Source organism: Mercenaria mercenaria, chromosome 3 (assembly GCF_021730395.1).
Source record: "Mercenaria mercenaria strain notata chromosome 3, MADL_Memer_1, whole genome shotgun sequence".
Lineage (NCBI taxonomy): Eukaryota > Metazoa > Mollusca > Bivalvia > Venerida > Veneridae > Mercenaria > Mercenaria mercenaria.
Genome location: NC_069363.1, coordinates 65,592,798 through 65,611,581, shown reverse-complemented (window position 1 = coordinate 65,611,581; position 18,784 = coordinate 65,592,798). Strand labels below are relative to the sequence as shown.

General features: G+C 35.7%; 1 protein-coding gene across 1 annotated transcript; it reads left to right on the top strand.

Annotated features, from left to right (window-relative positions):
* The first annotated feature begins 476 nt into the window (after positions 1 to 476).
* LOC128556052 (uncharacterized) lies at positions 477 to 16,409 on the top strand. The gene is made up of 7 exons (XM_053539956.1): positions 477 to 553; positions 3,904 to 4,180; positions 10,852 to 10,985; positions 11,780 to 11,865; positions 15,279 to 15,418; positions 15,857 to 16,037; positions 16,233 to 16,409. Coding segments are annotated over exons 1-7 (876 nt in total). The 5' UTR covers positions 477 to 551; the 3' UTR covers positions 16,289 to 16,409.
* Positions 16,410 to 18,784: the final 2,375 nt, after the last annotated feature.

Sequence of the window (18,784 nt, the reverse complement as noted above, 5' to 3'; positions counted from 1 at the left end):
CAGTGTAATGAAATAAGTGTAACTGATTTGGTTAAGTTGGTTAAGTTTTGAACTTATCCATTAGTTGACCAAAATCTGATTTACCACATTTAAGGCTGAATTCACTGGGTTTTTTTTTCAAATGTATATTTCAAACCTGTATGTCTCGTGATATAAAATCATTAGCATTAGCAGTAAAAACTGCATTTTTAAGACAGACTGAAACTGTAATAAAATATGTTCTAGACTATGACCACACCCTATGTTCAGTTCGTGTAAAAATGTTGAACGATACTGGTTTACATTTGACGGTGAAAGAGGAAAGGGGTCCTGACCCCAAACGTCTGTGCGTAAAACCTCAAGGAAGTCTGTTCGCTATTTTGTTGCTATGTGCATTTACCGGGAAAATGTGGTTATTCCTGTATCAGGTATCAGAAAAAGTATTTGATTTAACTGTAGACTGCCAACGGCTTCAAGGAAATGCGTCTAAGTTAAACCAGATATCATTTGAAAAACGTGCAAGGCCCTGCATATTTGCCGGTGTTCGCAGTGGATAGAAAAGCAGGCCGAAAATGTAAGCTTATTAATATTTGACTTTAATTATTCTAGTCGAAACGGTGAGAATTACAACTTTATTTAACATTTTCCATCATTTACCCATGTTTAAAGGCAGTGGCCATTGTTAAATTTTCTGCCTTTGACTCTTATAAAGCGTCATATTTTCTAAATTTAGGTAGATTATGTATCAATATCATTCAACGTTAACTGTTGGTTGTAGATCAGATTGGGCTGTTATCTGTCTTTCGTTTGTATTTGTATATATTCTTTATTGTATTCCTGAAGTCAGTATTTCATTCTGTTTAATGACTTTACTTGACAAAAAACAAATGGCAAAAATACGATACAAGTTAAAGTCGCAGAAATGATGATCGTTTTTTTACATTGCCATAATGTGTTCTCTCTTGTTGCTCAGTGGAAGCTTTTTGTGACTTTGTAACTAGTTTTTAGCTATTTTTGTGCATTAGAGACTCATTCTTGATTAATTCTCGGCAATGTCATTACTTATTATCTCTTGTTGCTCATTTCTGATGGCGCCATTATTTACTCATTTCTGATTGCTATGAACATGGATCTTTAAAGATAGATATTAAACGTTTTGATTGAAGTCATGCCTTTTAAAAGTTAATCGACTCCTATAGATAGGAGTCTACATGTTCGAAATACTTATCGATAGAATTTCTGTTTCTAAACAATCCAAATCGGAATATTTATTAGGAAAGCACTTGAAGTGTTTGAAATGTAATGCTTGTTATACGCTCGTTGTACTCGTTGTAAGCTATTGTTGTTATACAACATAGTTGTACTTTACGTTTTCAACAGGTATATAATAAAGACCAACACGTGTTTAATTGACTGTCGTATAATAGTTATTCACTAATTCTATAGTGTAACCGCCTCGTTATACCTTTTAATCGAATTACACTGCCGTTATATTCGGGGAGATATTTTACCTCTTTATTACATGTAAACACTTCGTTTTCTGTTTGCTAATGTACTCAATAGTAATTCGGATAATGACACAGGTTGAAACTTTTTCGATTAATTTATTCATAAACATACTATTAATTTAAAATTAAAATACATTCAAAGTAAAACGTTAAAGCAGCATGCCTCCAGATTTGGCTAAAAAATAATCTTTCTTTCAAATTGAAGTTTGGTCTTATTATGAACATTAGAATATGAACTTTTGTTTCTAAAATATTTTAAAAGTTCCAACTCAAGAAAAAAAGATGACCGCGTCGGGAATCGAACCCCAAACCGCCGCAGCAATAAAGACATTTTCCCGTTGTCGTAACCAATAGCGCTATAGCTGAAGTAGTGAATATTGATCTCAAAATATAGACATTTATAATCGAGACAGTTTACATGGAGTAAAAGCGTGACAAACGCTTTTCGAATTTCATCGTAAAAAGCAGTAACAACAGCAAATTCTCATGTGTTTCCATAATAAAAAGTTTGTCAGTAGTTAAGTTTTAACCTTCTTAAGAAATATAGCATAATTTTCAAGATATCTAAAAAAAAATTCTCCCCGTACTTGGATTCAGTGTTGTTATATTTTCTGGTCCTTTGAGATCATGGAGTCCATTCAACATATGTGTAATAGAGTTCCGCTTAAGCCGGTGCTGGGGGGCGTGAGAGGTGTTGCACATTTCATTACCTCTCATGAACAGACTCAGTCAAACCGAATATGCTATTATTCTTCATGGTTGCTTTCTTTGCTTCCAAAGGACCTTTTTACAGATTTTATTAACTATCACAACAGCAATCTTTAAGTGTCGTGTGGCGGCAATAAAAATTCTCCCCGTACTTGGATTCAGTGTTGTTATATTTTCTGGTCCTTTGTGATCATGGATTCCATTCACCATATGTGTAATAGAGTTCCGCTTAAGCCGGTGCTAGGGGGCGTGAGAGGTGTTGCACATTTCATTACCTCTCATGAACAGACTCAGTCAAACCGAGTCTGCTCTTATTCTTTTTGGTTGTATTCTTTGCTTCCAAAGGATCTTTTTTCATATTTTATTACCTATCACAACAGCAATCTTTAAGTGCCTCGTGGCAGCAGTAAAAATTCTCCTCGTACTTGGATTCAGTGTTGTTATATTTTCTGTTCCTTTGGGATCATGGAGTCCATTCAACATATGTGTAGTAGAGTTCCTTCCGCTTAAGCCGGTGCTAGGGGATGTGAGAGGTGTTGCACATTCATTACTTCTCACGAACAGACTCAATCAAACCGAGTCTGCTATTATTCTTCTTGCTTGCATTCTTTGCTTCCAAAGGATCTTTTTACAGATTTTATTAATTATCACAACAGCAATCTTTAAGTGCCGTGTGGCGACTGTAAAAATTCTCCCCGTACTTGGAATCAGTGTTGTTATATTTTCTGGTCCTTTGGGATAATGGAGTCCATTCAACATAGGTGTAAAAGAGTTCCGCTTAAGCCGGTGCTGGGGGCGTGAGAGGTGTTGCACATTTCATTACCTCTCATGAACAGACTCCATCAAACCGAGTCTGCTCTTATTCTTCTTGGTTGCATTCTTTGCTTCCAAAGGATCTTTTTACAGATTTTATTTACCACTGTTATTGTATATGTCGTTATTCTTATTGTATGTTCGATATTCTTATAGTAAACGTCATTATTGTTATAATATGTTCTATATTTCGTTATTGTTATTGTATCTCTGGTATTGTTATTCAATGTCGTGTCATTCATATTCTAAGACTTACCATTATTATTCTATATGTCCTTATTCTTATTGTATGTTCGACTTTCTTATAGTAAAAGCAATTATTGTAATTTTATATTTCGTTATTCATAATTATACAATATGAATAACGGCATATACAATAACAATGGTAAGACTAACAATATCAAGGATACAATAACAAAAACGAAATATAGAATAACAATAATGACTTTTACCATAAGAATATCGAAAATACAATAAGAATAACGACATATACAATAACAATAGCAAATTTTAGAATATGAATGACACGACATTGAATAACAATAACAAACATGCAATAATAATAACATACATATATAATTTAGCAACGTTTTACATGCCATATTTTACAGATACTTCTTGTATTTGTCATTGGCGAACGAATGCAAAAAATATTGGATTATATGAACGTAATATACGCAGGCGGCTTGCTAACTCAGTTGGCGAAACATGAACGCTGACTTCCAGTCTAGGTCTAATAAGCGTGAATTTTGGGAGTGTGAGATATGTCTATTTGTCATTGGAATCCCAATTATAATATATTTATGATATTTGTTTCCCAAACGTTTTAAAACAGCAATGTTTCCATCTTAAAAATACTGTAACATCAGTTTTATCACTAGACCTTGTGTTGCAGGAGGCTCACAGTGTTAATACTGTTGGTCACTATTTCGAGGTGCATTGGTCATAGAGAAAAGAATCGTGGCAGATATCGGTATAGCAAATATCACCGGCCAATATACAGACCAACGTATTTACCCCCACCTTTTACAAGTACAATGATGACGCCGACAACGAAGGCCCCGCCGCCAATCAGACCAATCAGTCGCATAGACGATACATTGTCCGCATTGATCGGTGTCAGAATACCGCCAAAAGAGTGTGTCATATCCTATGATGACTTCGTAGAGCACGTGAGTACTAATATAGCATTTTAAACCTAGGAAAGAAGCCATATGAGTTGCTGAAATTGTGATAATAAATTTCTCTAAACCAACGAGACATATATTAAGTTTCTCTAGTTTTAATCTCATTAAAAGGAAATGACGGTATATAGATTCATGAAAATAACACACTTCTTAATACCACATTGATTTATTCTCGCATTCTGTTGACAGGCATACCTAAGCATGCACATTCTTGCTTAAGTGACTTCCGTAAAGACAAAAGCGAGAGTAGTATCATTAGTTAAGTTAACTAATTTGATACGACGTCATTGTAGCACTATTACGTTGTAGCCGGGAATACGCCTTCAATTTCCTGAAGATTTGTTTGATAAAAGTATGTTTTGTCTGTTTTCCGGCACTGTCACTTCATAGCCTTACGTTAACTGCCAAAAACCATCATTCAGGAATTAGGTTACACCCGGAGAGCGTTGGTCTACGGATCGCTGGGTCGCGAGTTCGATCCCTGGGCGGGGCGTACGTTCTCCGTGAGGATTTGATCAAAGACATTGTATCTGAAATCATTCGTCCTCCACCTCTGATGATTCATATGGGGAAGTTGGCAGTTACTTGCATAGAACAGGTTTGTACTGTACAGAATCCAGGAACACTGGTTAAGTTAACTGCCCACAGTTACTTGACTGAAATACTGTTGAAAAACGGTGTTAAACCCGAAACAAACAAACAAATGACACGTCAAAGAATTATTTTAATGCACAGTTGGTATTGAAATATATGCGCTCATAAATTAATCCTCGATATATATATATTGAAATAAGGGCTCTGTTTTTTTTTCTCATTGCAACCATGCAAATGACCCTACTGAATTTCTGATAATTGAATCAAAAGTTGTCAAGTTTGTAAGTTACAAAATATTAGACATTTTTCAAGAAAGTCAAACTGAAAGGCAAAAATATCAACAAATTTTAATTAGGTCCTCCTTCACCTGTCAAATTTTGCCATTAGTTTTCACGATCATTTATAGATATTTTTATCTCTCCATTCTCCATATGCATTGATTTTGTAAGTATCTTAATTAGACATTGTGTGAAACATTACAATAAACTCCATATCAATAGTTGCAATTTAAATTGGTTTTTAACTCACTGAAGTTAAATAATAATGTTTATTGTTTTAGTTTATCGTTGGTAATAGGGTACTAATACTTGATTCTAAGGCATAATATTTTTGTTTGTTTCTTTTTTTGCGTCAGGAGAAGCATCCGGTTAAATCATTATATTATTATTCATGGTATAAAATGACTCTTTTTTAATCCCCCGCCGTGGCGGAGGGATTATAGGAATGGTCTGCGTCCGTCCTTCCGTCCGTAACAAAATCGTGTCCGGTCCATATCTCCTAAACCCGTTGAAGGATTTTCATGAAACTTGGGTCAAATGATCACCTCATCAAGACGATGTGCAGAACCCATGAGTCGGCCTTGTCGGTTCAAGGTCAAGGTCACAACTCAAGGTCAAAGGTTTGAGCCTGCCATTTTGTGTCCGCTCTATATCTCCTAAACCCCTTGAAGGAATTTTATATAACTTGGGTCAAATGATCATCTCATCAAGACGATGTGCAGAACCCATGAGTTAGCCATGCCGGCACAAGGTCAAGGTCTTAACTCAATGTCAAAGGTTTGAGCCTTCCATTTTGTGTCCGCTCTATATCTCTTAAACCCCTTGAAGGTATTTTATAAAACTTGGGTCAAATGATCACCTCATCAAGACGATGTGCAGAACCCATGAGTCAGTCATGCCGGCTCAAGGTCAAGGTCACAACTTAGGGTCAAAGGTTTGAGCCTTCCATTTTGTGTCCGCTCTATATCTCCTAAACCCCTTGAAGGATAGGATTTTCATCAAACTTGGGTCAAACGATCATCTCATTAAGGCGATGTGCAGAACTTATGAGTCAGCCATGTCGGCTCAAGGTCAAGGTCACAACTGATGGTCAAAGGTTTGAGCCTTCCATTTTGTGTCCGCTCTATATCTCCTAAACCCCATGAAGGAATTTTATAAAACTTGGGTCAAATGATTACCTCATCAGAAATATGTGCAGAAATTATGAGTCAACCATGCCAGCTCAAGGTCAAGGTCATAACTAAGGGTCGAAGGTTTGAGCCTTCCATTTGGTGTCCACTCTGTATCTCCTTAACCCCTTGAAGGATTTTCATCAAACTTGGGTCAAATGATCACCTCATCAAGAACTCATGAGTCAGCCATGTCAACTCAAGGTCAAGGTCACAATGAAGGTCAAAGTTTCAGCTCTGTATCTCCTAAACCCTTGAAGGATTTTCATGAAACTTTGGTCAATGATCACCTCATCAAGACGTTGTGCAGAATTCATGAGTCAGCCATGTCAGTTCAAGGTCAAGGTCACAGCTAAAATCAAAGGTTTACCCTTTCACTATCCATAGCAGTGGCGGGGGATTTAGCTGTCTTTCAGACTGCCTTGTTATTTTAGTCATTCACCGGAAATTCAAAACGTGGTACCGATGTAATAATTAAAACACGGTTGTGATGTTATCCTTTGTTAGTTTTGTCCATTATATAGGTTCTTTAAGAATGGACAGGTACAGGTTAATAATGGACAGGTGTAGTAACAACCTTGTATGTTGAGAGGTGTAAGTACATCAACCTATGAAATTCGAAAGTTTCGAAATATAAACTGCAACGTTTTACAGAACTTGTAACTGCAATGAAAAAAAAACACCTGAAGGGGAACGTATGACTTTAACCCAAATCGCCCAAATGAATTATCAGTCAAATGATTATCAAACAATGTGCCAAAATTAATTACAGAATGTTAGTTTAAATATTAAACCGTTAGAAGTAGTACAGTCCTCTTTTTGTACTTCTAAATCGAAATAAAAAAAAGTATCGCAGATATACACCTGGTATGACATATTCAGTGCAAAATAAATGAAAATAGGCAACGTAATATAAAAAAAAGAGCTGTCGGAGGACAGCAACGCTCGACTATTCAACAACAACAAAAGGGGGCATAATTTTGTAAAATTGCAAAAAGGGTTATGGAACCTGTACAATGCATGTTAGCTCATGACACTGGACAATTGTGCAATTTTCAATCCATTCCCATTAGTGGGTACTGAGATACCAGCTAACATACAAAAATTTAACCAACAACTGCTTAGTGGAAAAAAAATGGCATAATTTTGTAAAAATGCAGGAATCTGATTTTTATTGATTCACATTGTGTATAGAAAAAATTGAAACTGCTTACTTCAAAACGACAACAATATCCTTAGAGTGTCGCGTTGTCCGATCTGGTGACATGTTATCTGGTGGTGTCGCACTTTCACTTTATAGAGTGCGGTGTTTTAAGTCAGAGAAAAGCCTCAAACTATCCATTATATGAAAGAATGGACAATCTCGGCGCGTTGCGCCTCGATTTGTCTATTCTTTGACATAATGGACAGTCTTCGGCTTTTCACTTTTATTGAAACGTGTTGTTATAAAGTAGGGATAAATATCATAAATGCTGGTGTCATGTTTATTTTGTTTAATATATTACGTATTTACCGATGACAATACCAAGTTCATTTGAGCCGCACCATGAAAAAACCAAGATAGTGCGTTGGCGACCAGCATGGATCCAGAAAAGCCTATTGCAATCAGAGAAAATGTTAGCGAACAACATGGATCCTGACCAGCGATGCGCAGGCTGGTGTGGATCCATGCTGGTCGCAAACGCACTATGTTCGTTTTCTCATCGTGCGGCTCATTTAATTTATTAAATCTTGAATCAATACAAATACGACAATTTTATTTATGAAACATCAATGTTTACAGTTTTGCAAAAACGATATAGTTTTTGATAATTGCAAAATTAGGGTTTCAAATTCCTTTTATAAAGTAACATTAACATCTAATTATCAATTTTGGACATTTGACCTCTAAGCTTAACCTTCATCTTTGACATACAGTAATGGATCTTATGCGTGGTACTTCTACTCATTATGATGAACATTTGTACCAAGTTAAATCAAAACAGATGACAATGTCTGATAAAATTATAGACTAGTGAATATATAAATGCTCAATATTTAAGTTTTGACCTCTAAGTGTGACCTAGAACTGTCATCCGGGTCTTGTGTGTGACACGCCTGTTTATCATGTTGAAAAATTGTATTAAGTTACTAGATACTATGAAATCTAATAATTCAGTTAAGGCTTAGATGATATATAAATTATCAATTTATGACGTTTGACCTCTAAGTGTGAACTTTATCTATGGCATAAAGTCATCGGTCTCGTGTATCTATTGTCGTGAACATTTGTGCAAAGTCATATGAAAAATACAACAATCATTAATAAAATGTTGCCCTGGACAAAACAGTAATAAACTGATTTTGACATTTGGCCTCTGAGAGTGACTTTGAACTTTGACCTAGCTTTGCGCGACACGCCTACTTATAATTCTAAATGTTTATACCAATGGATACGAAACTATGACAATGACAGATGACTATATGATTTGTGCAACATTTTTGACAATTGAATTGTGAGTGTGACTTTGACCTTTGACAAAGAGATACGCGTCTATTGTGCAGTGTGCTGGAGAACAATTGTACCAAGTTATATGAAAATACAACAATTACAGATAAATGGCCCGGACAAAATATGACGCTCGCTCACATACACTCACTGCTAATGCGTCTGTATTTGTCTATCTAAATCTTGATAATCCGTTATTTCTCACCAAATTCATGTTTCATGTTAATATATAAACTTTGAATATTTTTATGTGCTATTTATGTGATATGTACATAATATATGCAATGTCACACGCTTCCGTACTTATTCGCGATATCCATATTTTACAGACGCTCGTCATGTTTCGAAGAGACGGCCAAAATGTGACATGCATTTAAATAATAAATTTGAAATCAATCCGTGAAACATAGTGATCCTACAGTGACAATGGTTTTACATGATAATAATATAGCTTAAATTGTAGGATTTAAATATTTGAATACTTAATTAAATAAAATGATTAGATTTTGATTGTCATAATTTGGAAGATTCGACACAGATGTTCGCGATTTCACATATTTTTAGAGCAGTCTTTATTAGATGAAATGTCTTCTTTAATTGCATTTAAAGGTAGTAATTTAGATTCTGGTCAGCTAATGAATGTGTTTGAATTTTAACAATCAATCTTTTACATCTCGGCCCGGGGCCTTTATCATGTCACTTGCATAAGTCTCGGATTACATATTATGCAATTCTTCAGGCTAACAAATACATAAGATAAGTAACGTTCCATATAACGTTACTTATCTTATGTATTTGTTAGCCAGAAGAATTGCAGAATATGTTATCTAAGACTTGTGCACGTGACTTGATAAAGGCCCTGAGCCGAAACGTTGTCGCAAAGGGCGATAATAAAAGCTATGAAAAACAATCCCTATGGATCTATGTCGAGATTATTCTAAAATATGTATAAATTTGCTAGGGAAATATATGGACAGAACTACTGTATTATATTTGTCAAAGATTTGCTTTGACAAACATACACATTTCCAAAATTTATTAGAAATGCATGTTTATGAATTTATTATTACCCTCATCTCAAATTCAAAATCTACATGCCGTTTTGAAACTTATCATTTGTTTCAGATATTTGAAATATCCCAATTTCAGTCAAAGGCAAATGTAAAATTAGAAAGTTTACTTCAGTCAAAAGAAATACATGTGTAGTTCGCTTTTTAGTATGAGTAAATTAAAAAAATTCATAAAAAGATGAAACATACATTTCTAATAGAACTAAAGCTATACACTATGTGCTTTTGTTCCTTAAAACAGAATTAAGGAAAACTGAAAAATGTCATAAAATGTTGTTAAAATGTGATTGAACGTCTTTAATGGATCTCACGTACTGGTTACTTTGAGGATGATTTTAGAATTCACATTCTTCATTGAAAACCTTATTACAATTGTTAAAAATACAGATTACATACATGTTGCTCCCATGGCTCAGTGCTTAAAAACTCTTAATTACCGATTCAAACCTTACGGGGGATACCTGGCTTTAAGTTGCATTTTTCACTTTGTATAATTTTTTACCTTTAAACAATTTTTGATTGGTTTATTATCATATTTATATGTTGGACGGTTATAAGTATAATGAACATTTTGAAAAGCACCTATATGATCCGGCTAACACCAACGTAATATAACTTCTAACAACGCTCTTCCTCTAGAGCCTTGGCTGAGCACATTATAGTTAACAAAATGCTGATGGTAATGAAACACAAAGACTTATTTATAGTCTATAAATTATTTTTGGAAAGGTGTTATACATACTGTAAACTCATTAACTTTCGTGGGCATGAACTTTCGTGGTTTTGGTCGCGGGGATATGAATTCGTGGATTTCAACTTTTGAACATAAAATGAATGGGAATTTTACTTGTTTGTTGGGATTAAATTTCGTGGATTGACTCAATCACGAAATCCACGAAAATTAGTCCCCCAGGAATATTAAATTTTATGAGTTCACAGTGAATGAAATTTTTTAAAAAATGTATAATAATACCAGTTCTCTTCTTAGTGTGTCCCAAAGTACTGTTTTAAATAATCCGGACGAATACCTTGTCTTTAATAAGTGATATTTTATTAGGCTGTGGATGAAGACTGGATCACTCTGTACGGTATCGACAACGACCTTCCTATAAACAAAGATATAAACTTTAAGTGGACGGCTCGCTGGGACGTCATTAACCAAACACATATCCGGAGACGAGGAAGTTATTGGTAGTAGTTTTGTTTTAAAATAAGTAAAGTAAGCGGTAAAATATTACTTACACATTTATTTGACTAAGTTTTTCGAACCTACTGGAAAGGTTAACGGAGAAGATGGTAATGTTTTTCTTTTTGGCTTGCTCATGGTGGGCTATTGTGATCACTCACCGACGCCGTCCGTCCAGCCACACTTTTCTTCTAGTGACATCTCTGAAACTGTGTAGTGGAGGCCTGGATGTTCCTTGGCTGATCTTCTTCAAAGGTGTTCAAACGGTTCCGCTTCCTTGCACAATGGGGTCACCAGACCTAAAGACAGAAAGATCTTAAAACGGCTTCTTCTTCTAAACCGCTCGCCCGATTTTGAAATTATTTTACGAAAAAGTCCTTCTTCAACTATCTACCAAATTGTCCAAATTGTTCTCATTTGTCATGAAAACATGGCCACTACGGGGAATGGTCACTTTTTTCCTAAATGCATATAGTGTTCCCTATAATGTTCGCTTCAAAAACATCTTGCAGAAAATAGAGGCAAAGTTGAAATTAGCAAAATATACAAAGGAACACACAATCAGAATGAAGTTCGCTTTATGAATTCTGACTTCCCGTACCAGAGACACGCAAAAATGTTTGATTTGTCAAATGTTAATCCGTTTAATAGCTTATCTTAATACGGACTATCAATCAATCGTTTTGTTTAATACCATTGACTGCAGAATAACTGAAATTAATAAAACAGAAAAAAGAGATAAGATATATAAATATATCAATGATGGCGCGACAGCTAATCTGACAGTTTATTATTTTAGGAATAATCTGACGGGCAAGTGTACCTTCGTTGAAGGACAGTTCAATCGAATTGATGACAAAAAGGCAATATTTGGCGCAGTTAGTGGTATGTATTAGTTAAATTAAACAAGGGCGAAGTATTAAAAGGATACAAGGAAATAAGCAAATAATCCGTTAAAAACAAACGCTTAAAATCATAAGTTTAATCAATGTCTTGTTATGTTCATAATATTCTGTTCGACTAAGCAAAGTATTAAAAAGTTAAGCCTACTGCTTTTTTGTCTTACACTTTCTCAAATTTTGATACGAAGAAAGCATTTGACTTGTCTCCTAGAATACATACGCAGATGACGTGAAGATAGCTATATATATCATGTCAGCCTAACTGGAAAGTTGTAGAGCGTCCATCTCCAACGCCGAGGTACTTTTACCAACACAAAGAGTCGAGAGTTATAGCTAATGTAAGTGATATCATGTAAAAATGAGAATCAGAAAAAAGTATTTGAATTTCTTAAAAACGGAAATGTGATTCTTATGACCACGTAGTATCTGTAACATCTAAGCTGGAATTAGAATCCAAGTGAATCCGGGTTTCGCAGTGCGGAAATTATTTGAGTCAGAAGAAAGGAAGCCACATTTTGATTCTAACAGTTACAAAAGGCTAACCTTCACTTTAACTATGACGTGACTAGCGGCGGTACATACCTGATTTGAAATGTACACGTTAATATGGAATTCTAACACGACCAGCAAATAACCTACATACATGAAGAGCAAAATCTATCACGGATTATTCTGCAATAAACCACTCGCGTGCAATGACGTCATCCGATTCAGGTGCGTAGCACGGTTGTAAAAAGTAGTTACCATTTTTTTCCTAACATTGTTGATACTAGAATGTCGTGTTAGAATCGAAATAATAAGTTCCCAAGTGTGATTTGTCGTAGAATAACCCGAGTTTTGAGTTCTTATGCGTAAGAATATGTCACGAAGGCCGTAGGCCTACGGCCTTCGTGACATATTCTTACGCATAAGAACTCAAAACTCGGGTTATTCTACGGTAAACCACGTTTGGGAACTTTTTATTTCTTAAATCTATTGCAACCAAACGGAGTATATAAAACGGAAGAGTACGGAAGAGCATAAGAAACAGGTGCGTTTTATTTATTAACTCGAAATCTACAATGGCCTAGGTTTAAGATGGTTCTTCTGTCAGTTATTTGAGATTCTAACACGACCAGCAAACAACCTATATACATGTAGAGCAAAATCAATCTCGGGTTATTCTGCAATAAACCACTCGCGTGCAATGACGTCATCCGATCCAGGTGCGTAGTAAAAACGGTCGTAAAAGTAGTTACCTTTTCTTTCCTAACACTTTTGATACTAGTATGTCGTGTTAGAATCGAAATAATAAGTTCCCAAGTGTGATTTATCGTAGAATAACCCGAGTTTTTCGTTCTTATGCGAAACAATATATCACTCAGGCTTACGGCCTTCGTGATATATTCTTACGCATAAGAACAAAAACTCGGGTTATTCTACGATAAACCACGTTTGGGAACGTATTATTTCTTAATTTCTTGGACTTGCAGAAGTGAAATAAGTGAAATAAAATCCCTAAAGGCTTCAGTGGCCAATTGGTTCGGGTTGCTGGCTTCAAATCACATACACCTCACTGCTGTGGACTCGAAATGTCATTTTGGGAGTAGAATTCTTTCATGTGGGGAAACATACTGTTGGCTTATGCAAGGTCAGCAGTTCTACCCATGTGCCTATAAATGTCTGAAATTATGAATGAAGGGGCACCTGGGGTCTTTCTTAACCATGAAAAAAAAATGAAAAACTAAAAGACACCAATGACCTATGAATGTGTGAGTGTGATGTTCAACTCAACCCAAAAACAAACACCATAGGTAAATTATTTGACATTCTGTACTCAGCAGATTACTTCCGCTGTCATGAGGTCAAAGGCCAAGTCCACCACATACTTAGTAACTGGGGTACCTCAGATACGCTAGATCATACTGTGAAATGAAGTTTGGGGGATATTTAAGAGTGAGCTTGTCGGTCGGTTTGTGGGTCGGTCGGTTGGTCCGTTCTAACCCAAACTTTCGAATTAGTAACCCGAAATTTCGAGTTAGTACGTCGTAATTTCGAGAAACTTAAGTCGAAATTTCGAGCTAGTATCTCGCAATTTCGAGCTAGTATCTCGCAATTTCGAGTTAATAAATAAATCGCACATGGCACTTATGCTCTTCCTTTATACTAGTATTTGAACCCTGTCGCTACCTAAATTAAATGCGAGTTTTTCATAGGGCTCATAACTACCCTATACTCTAACGGTAAATCAGCTCCTATGACACCATGTATGATATGACCACATGTCTACAGCACTGTCGCTGACTGTGACAATAATTATTATGTATAATTTGACTTCATGTCTACAGCAGCATCGATAACTGTAAAACGATATATTTACATTCGCCCTATTCTTTTCCATTGAAAATTATGACGTTCATTTCGTATGAACAGCAAACGGAAAGGCGCGAAAGTTACGTCAACGCTGCTTAGTGATAATGGGCCGCTGTTTTGACAACGTCCGCGTATAGTTAGGGAGAACGTTCCTTAGATGACGTGGCAGTTGTTCCATCTGGTGAATAGAATGGCCGGGAAGCTGATTTTCATGTCAAATGCAACAAAATGTGTGCAATTTATAATATAATCTTGTTTCCAAAAGGAAATGATATATAATGTAAATATAAGAAATGAAATATTTTTGTTCGGTGTTCATGCGAAATGAACGACAGAATAGGACCGGCAAACTAAACATGAGCGATTGAATTTTCCGATCCTATTTTGTCGTTCATTTCGCATGAACCCCGAAAAAAATCTTTCATTTCTTAAATGACCATATTTCTACAGCAGCGCCACAAACTGTGATTCAACACCAGTGACACTAGTTTATATGTACGGTATCGCCATATATCTACAGCATCATCGATAACTGCGAATCAACTCTAGTGACACTAGAGAACCATATGTGGTTGGCTGTTTTTGGGTTTAACGCCGTTTGCCAATAGTACTTTAGTTATGTAACGGCGGGCAGTTAACCTAACCAATGTTCCTGGATTCTGTACCAGTAAAAACATGTTCTCCGCAAGTACACTTGAATCAGAGGTGGAGGACGAATGATTTCAGACACAATGTCTTTTATCAAATCGTCACGGAGAACATACGCCTCGCTCAGGGCTCGAACTCGCGACCCCGCGATCCGTAGATTTGCGCTCTCCCTATTGAGCTAAGCGGGCGGGCCACTAACTGTAAACAATAATTTTATTTACACTTTACTGCATTAGAACCTAACTGCACTGAAACGGTGCTTTATTCATAACTTATGCCTGAAACAGGGCTTTATTTACATTTACTGCACCGAAAAATGCTTTTATTTACGCTTTTGCACTGAAACACCGCTACACTTGTAATTACGGTATTGAAACAGCGCTTTATTTGTTATAGGTATAGTCGGAACACTTGACAGGAGAGACTATATTGTGAGCTTCTTACCATCGAAATATGTTATCGTATATGTTTGTTTTGATGCGAGCAATATCAACAGCGACAGGTGTCCTAATTCTGTAGTTGTACTTCTGGTTAAGGTAACATTTCCTGTTATGTTGATTCAAAAGTAATTGCGATGTTTGATTAGTGCATTGTAACATTGGATTCTGTACATGGAATAAAAACATAATGGGAGAGGGTGGGTTGACTGTGTACTGCCTATAACAATGTAGACGCCTTATTTCAAAACGCAGTGTAGCTCCGCACAGAAATAGTTATAGCTCATAATTATGTTTACATGTTGAGTGTGTGTGTGTGTGTGTGTGTGTGCGTGCGTGCGTGCGTGCGTTCGGGTTTAACGTCTTTTTCAACAATTTTTTAGTCATATAAACGACGGTGTCTACTTGTAGCAGTGAGCACAGTGCCCAACTTTATAGTGCTGCCTCACTGGAATATCACATCAACATCTCTCATATAGTCCATGGGAAAAGACCGGGTTGACAGTAATTATAGTCGAAGAATCTATTCTATTTTAGGAGCAAAGAACAACCCCTCCAGACAGTGATACAGGTATAGTATCTGGAGACATTTGTCTGGACAAAATGCCGTGGTGGCTGATTGAATATACTTTGAAATATTGTTTGGGGCAGCAGTTTGTGGACGATACAGAACCACAAATCATGTGGTATTGGGAGAACGAAGGTGGCCCAACTGTTGGTAACGGGTTAAACTATATAAGTAGATTCTTTGAAGTTATACATAATACAGTATTTAAATACATTGTTCGGTCACCGTTAAATTTATTTTTTAGTAAGAATAAGCATTTTGTTATAATTAGTTTTATTTCATCTTAGTGTTTTCACGTTTACTTTTGACTCTTAGGTCTAATTAGTACGTTGTATTTTAAATCAGATTGTGCAAAACCAGGAACAGAAGCCTTTCAGAGGGAGATTGAAAATGGAAAGTAGATGATCACGAAAAATTAGCCGGCACAACGACTGTCGTTCAAGTTTTTGCCTGCAATTAGCATTATTTATTTCTGAGATTCTTACCTTTTCCACAATCCACATCATTCCTGTTTAAGATTTAAATTCGATTCAGATAAACGATATTATTCAATAAAACATTCATGGTATGACATTAATGGAAATAAATCATAGCCTATAACTAGAGATTTCAGTTTTGTTTCGCTTTCCGATTTTTAAAGAAACAACGTAAAACGTATAAATTGATCAAAAGGAGCTTCTCATGGAAACTGTCTTATTTGTAGGATATGATGTAAGTTTGGAAACCAAAGGATGAAAGCTATATAAATATCAAAAGCAAAATATACAATAAAAAGTACAGGAAATACAATACGAATGAAATGTTTTACTAAAACAACAACGAAATAATGAATATAAATAACACACAATTATACAGCTGGACAACAAAATGCAGAATAACAATAAAGTTTACAGTACGAATGACAAAAACATTGAATAATAATAACAAACATAAAATAACTTATATATACTGTGACAATATATTTTGATTGGATAAAAAATTCAACAGAGGTTCGAATGGAATAGATAATACTTCTTAAGGGGTGTGCAAGTTTGATATATTCTCAATAGCAAACTAAACTTTCAGTTTGCAATTCGAATAGCGACATGCAAACAAAAAATGTATTTCAACTTGCAAAGAACTTGCAAAAACTACTGAAATTTTTAAGTATAAGATACCTACAAACGCTTCTTCTCAGAGAATACTGTATCACGATTATACATATCATATATTGAATTTCACATTAAATCCAATTTGCAATTCGAATTTCAAACCGCATATTGTTTTTAAGCATATTTCGGTGTTATTTCAGCTTTCGATTAAACTATACATCACGCTCTAAATTTAACATTGTTTTGCTCACATGGTGGATATTATCTATCCCTGCGAATTCTAATTCAATAAAACTTGTAATTCGGATGCCATTGCATCATTTTTGACAGATATCTTTCTATGTATAGCAATACTTAACATAACAATTAATGTTAGAATTGTACATTTACCGCATTTCGATGGGTATATATCCGTGGCAATACCTCAGGAGATGTATACAATTCTCGATTAAATTGGTTTGCAAGAGCGTTTAAAGAACGTAATCAATATGTTACAAATCAAACTAATTCAGCAGACTTCCGTTAATTTTTATTATAAATGCTAATTTTTACTATCGTAGTTCATGCTTGAATTTAAAATTGAATAGTTATTCAAAGACACATCTGCTAGAAGATAAATTAAACCCTGGATTTTATGGGAATGTTTCAAGATTTTCATGCAATGTTATTAAACATTTTAGAATTAAAACAGGTTATGGCCAAGCTCTTTTGAGACACATTGCATGTGCCATATTTAAGCCTTTTACAGGTGGACACTACGCTTACCTCTTTAACTGTTTCGAAACGGAAAAGGTGGAGGATTGTATGACAGGCAGTTTTCAAATCCCGTCGGGACTGAACTTTTTAGCTCATCTGAGCACAAAGTGCTCAGGGTGAGGTATTGTGATCGCTCACCGTCCGGCGTCCGTTCGTCCGTCCGTCCGTCCGTCCGTCCGTCCACACTTTCCTTTAAACAACATCTCGTCCTAAACCAACAGGCCAATTTTGATGAAACTTCACAGGGTTGTTCCATGGATGATCTTCTTTAAAAATTGTTCAAAGAATTGAATCCCATACAGAATTCTGGTTGCCATGGCAACCAAAAGGAAAAACTTTAAAAATCTTCTTCTCAAAAACCAGAAGCCCTAGAGCTTAGATATTTGGTGTGAAGCATTGCCTAGTAGACCTCTACCAAATTTGTTCAAATCATGACCCCAGGGTCAAAATTGACCCCGCCCAAGGGGTCACTTGATTTTACATAGGAAAATCTTCAAAAAAAATCTTAAAATAAACCAGAAGGCCTAGAGCTTAGATATTTGACATGTAGCATTGCCTAGTGGACCTCTACAAAATTTGTTCAAATCATGACCCCGGGGTCAAAATTGACCGCGCCCCAGGGGTCACTTGATTTTACATAGGAAAATCTTCAAATTTTTTAAAAATAAACCAGAAGGCCTAGATCTTAGATATTTGACATGTAGCATTGCCTAGTAGACTTCTACAAAATTTGTTCAAATCATGACCCCCGGGGTCAAATTGACCCCGCCCCATGGGATTACTTGATTGTACATAGAAAAATCTTCAAAATAAACCAGAAGGCCTAGAGCTTAGATATTTCATATGTAGCATTGCCTAGTGGACCTCTACAAAATTTGTTCAAATCATGACCCCCGGGGTTAAAATTGACCCCACCCCAGGGGTCACTTGATTTTACATAGGAAAGTCTTCAAAAATTTTCTAAAAATAAACCAGAAAGCTTAGATCTTAGATATTTGACATGTAGCATTGCCTAGTAGACTTCTACAAAATTTGTTCAAATCATGACCT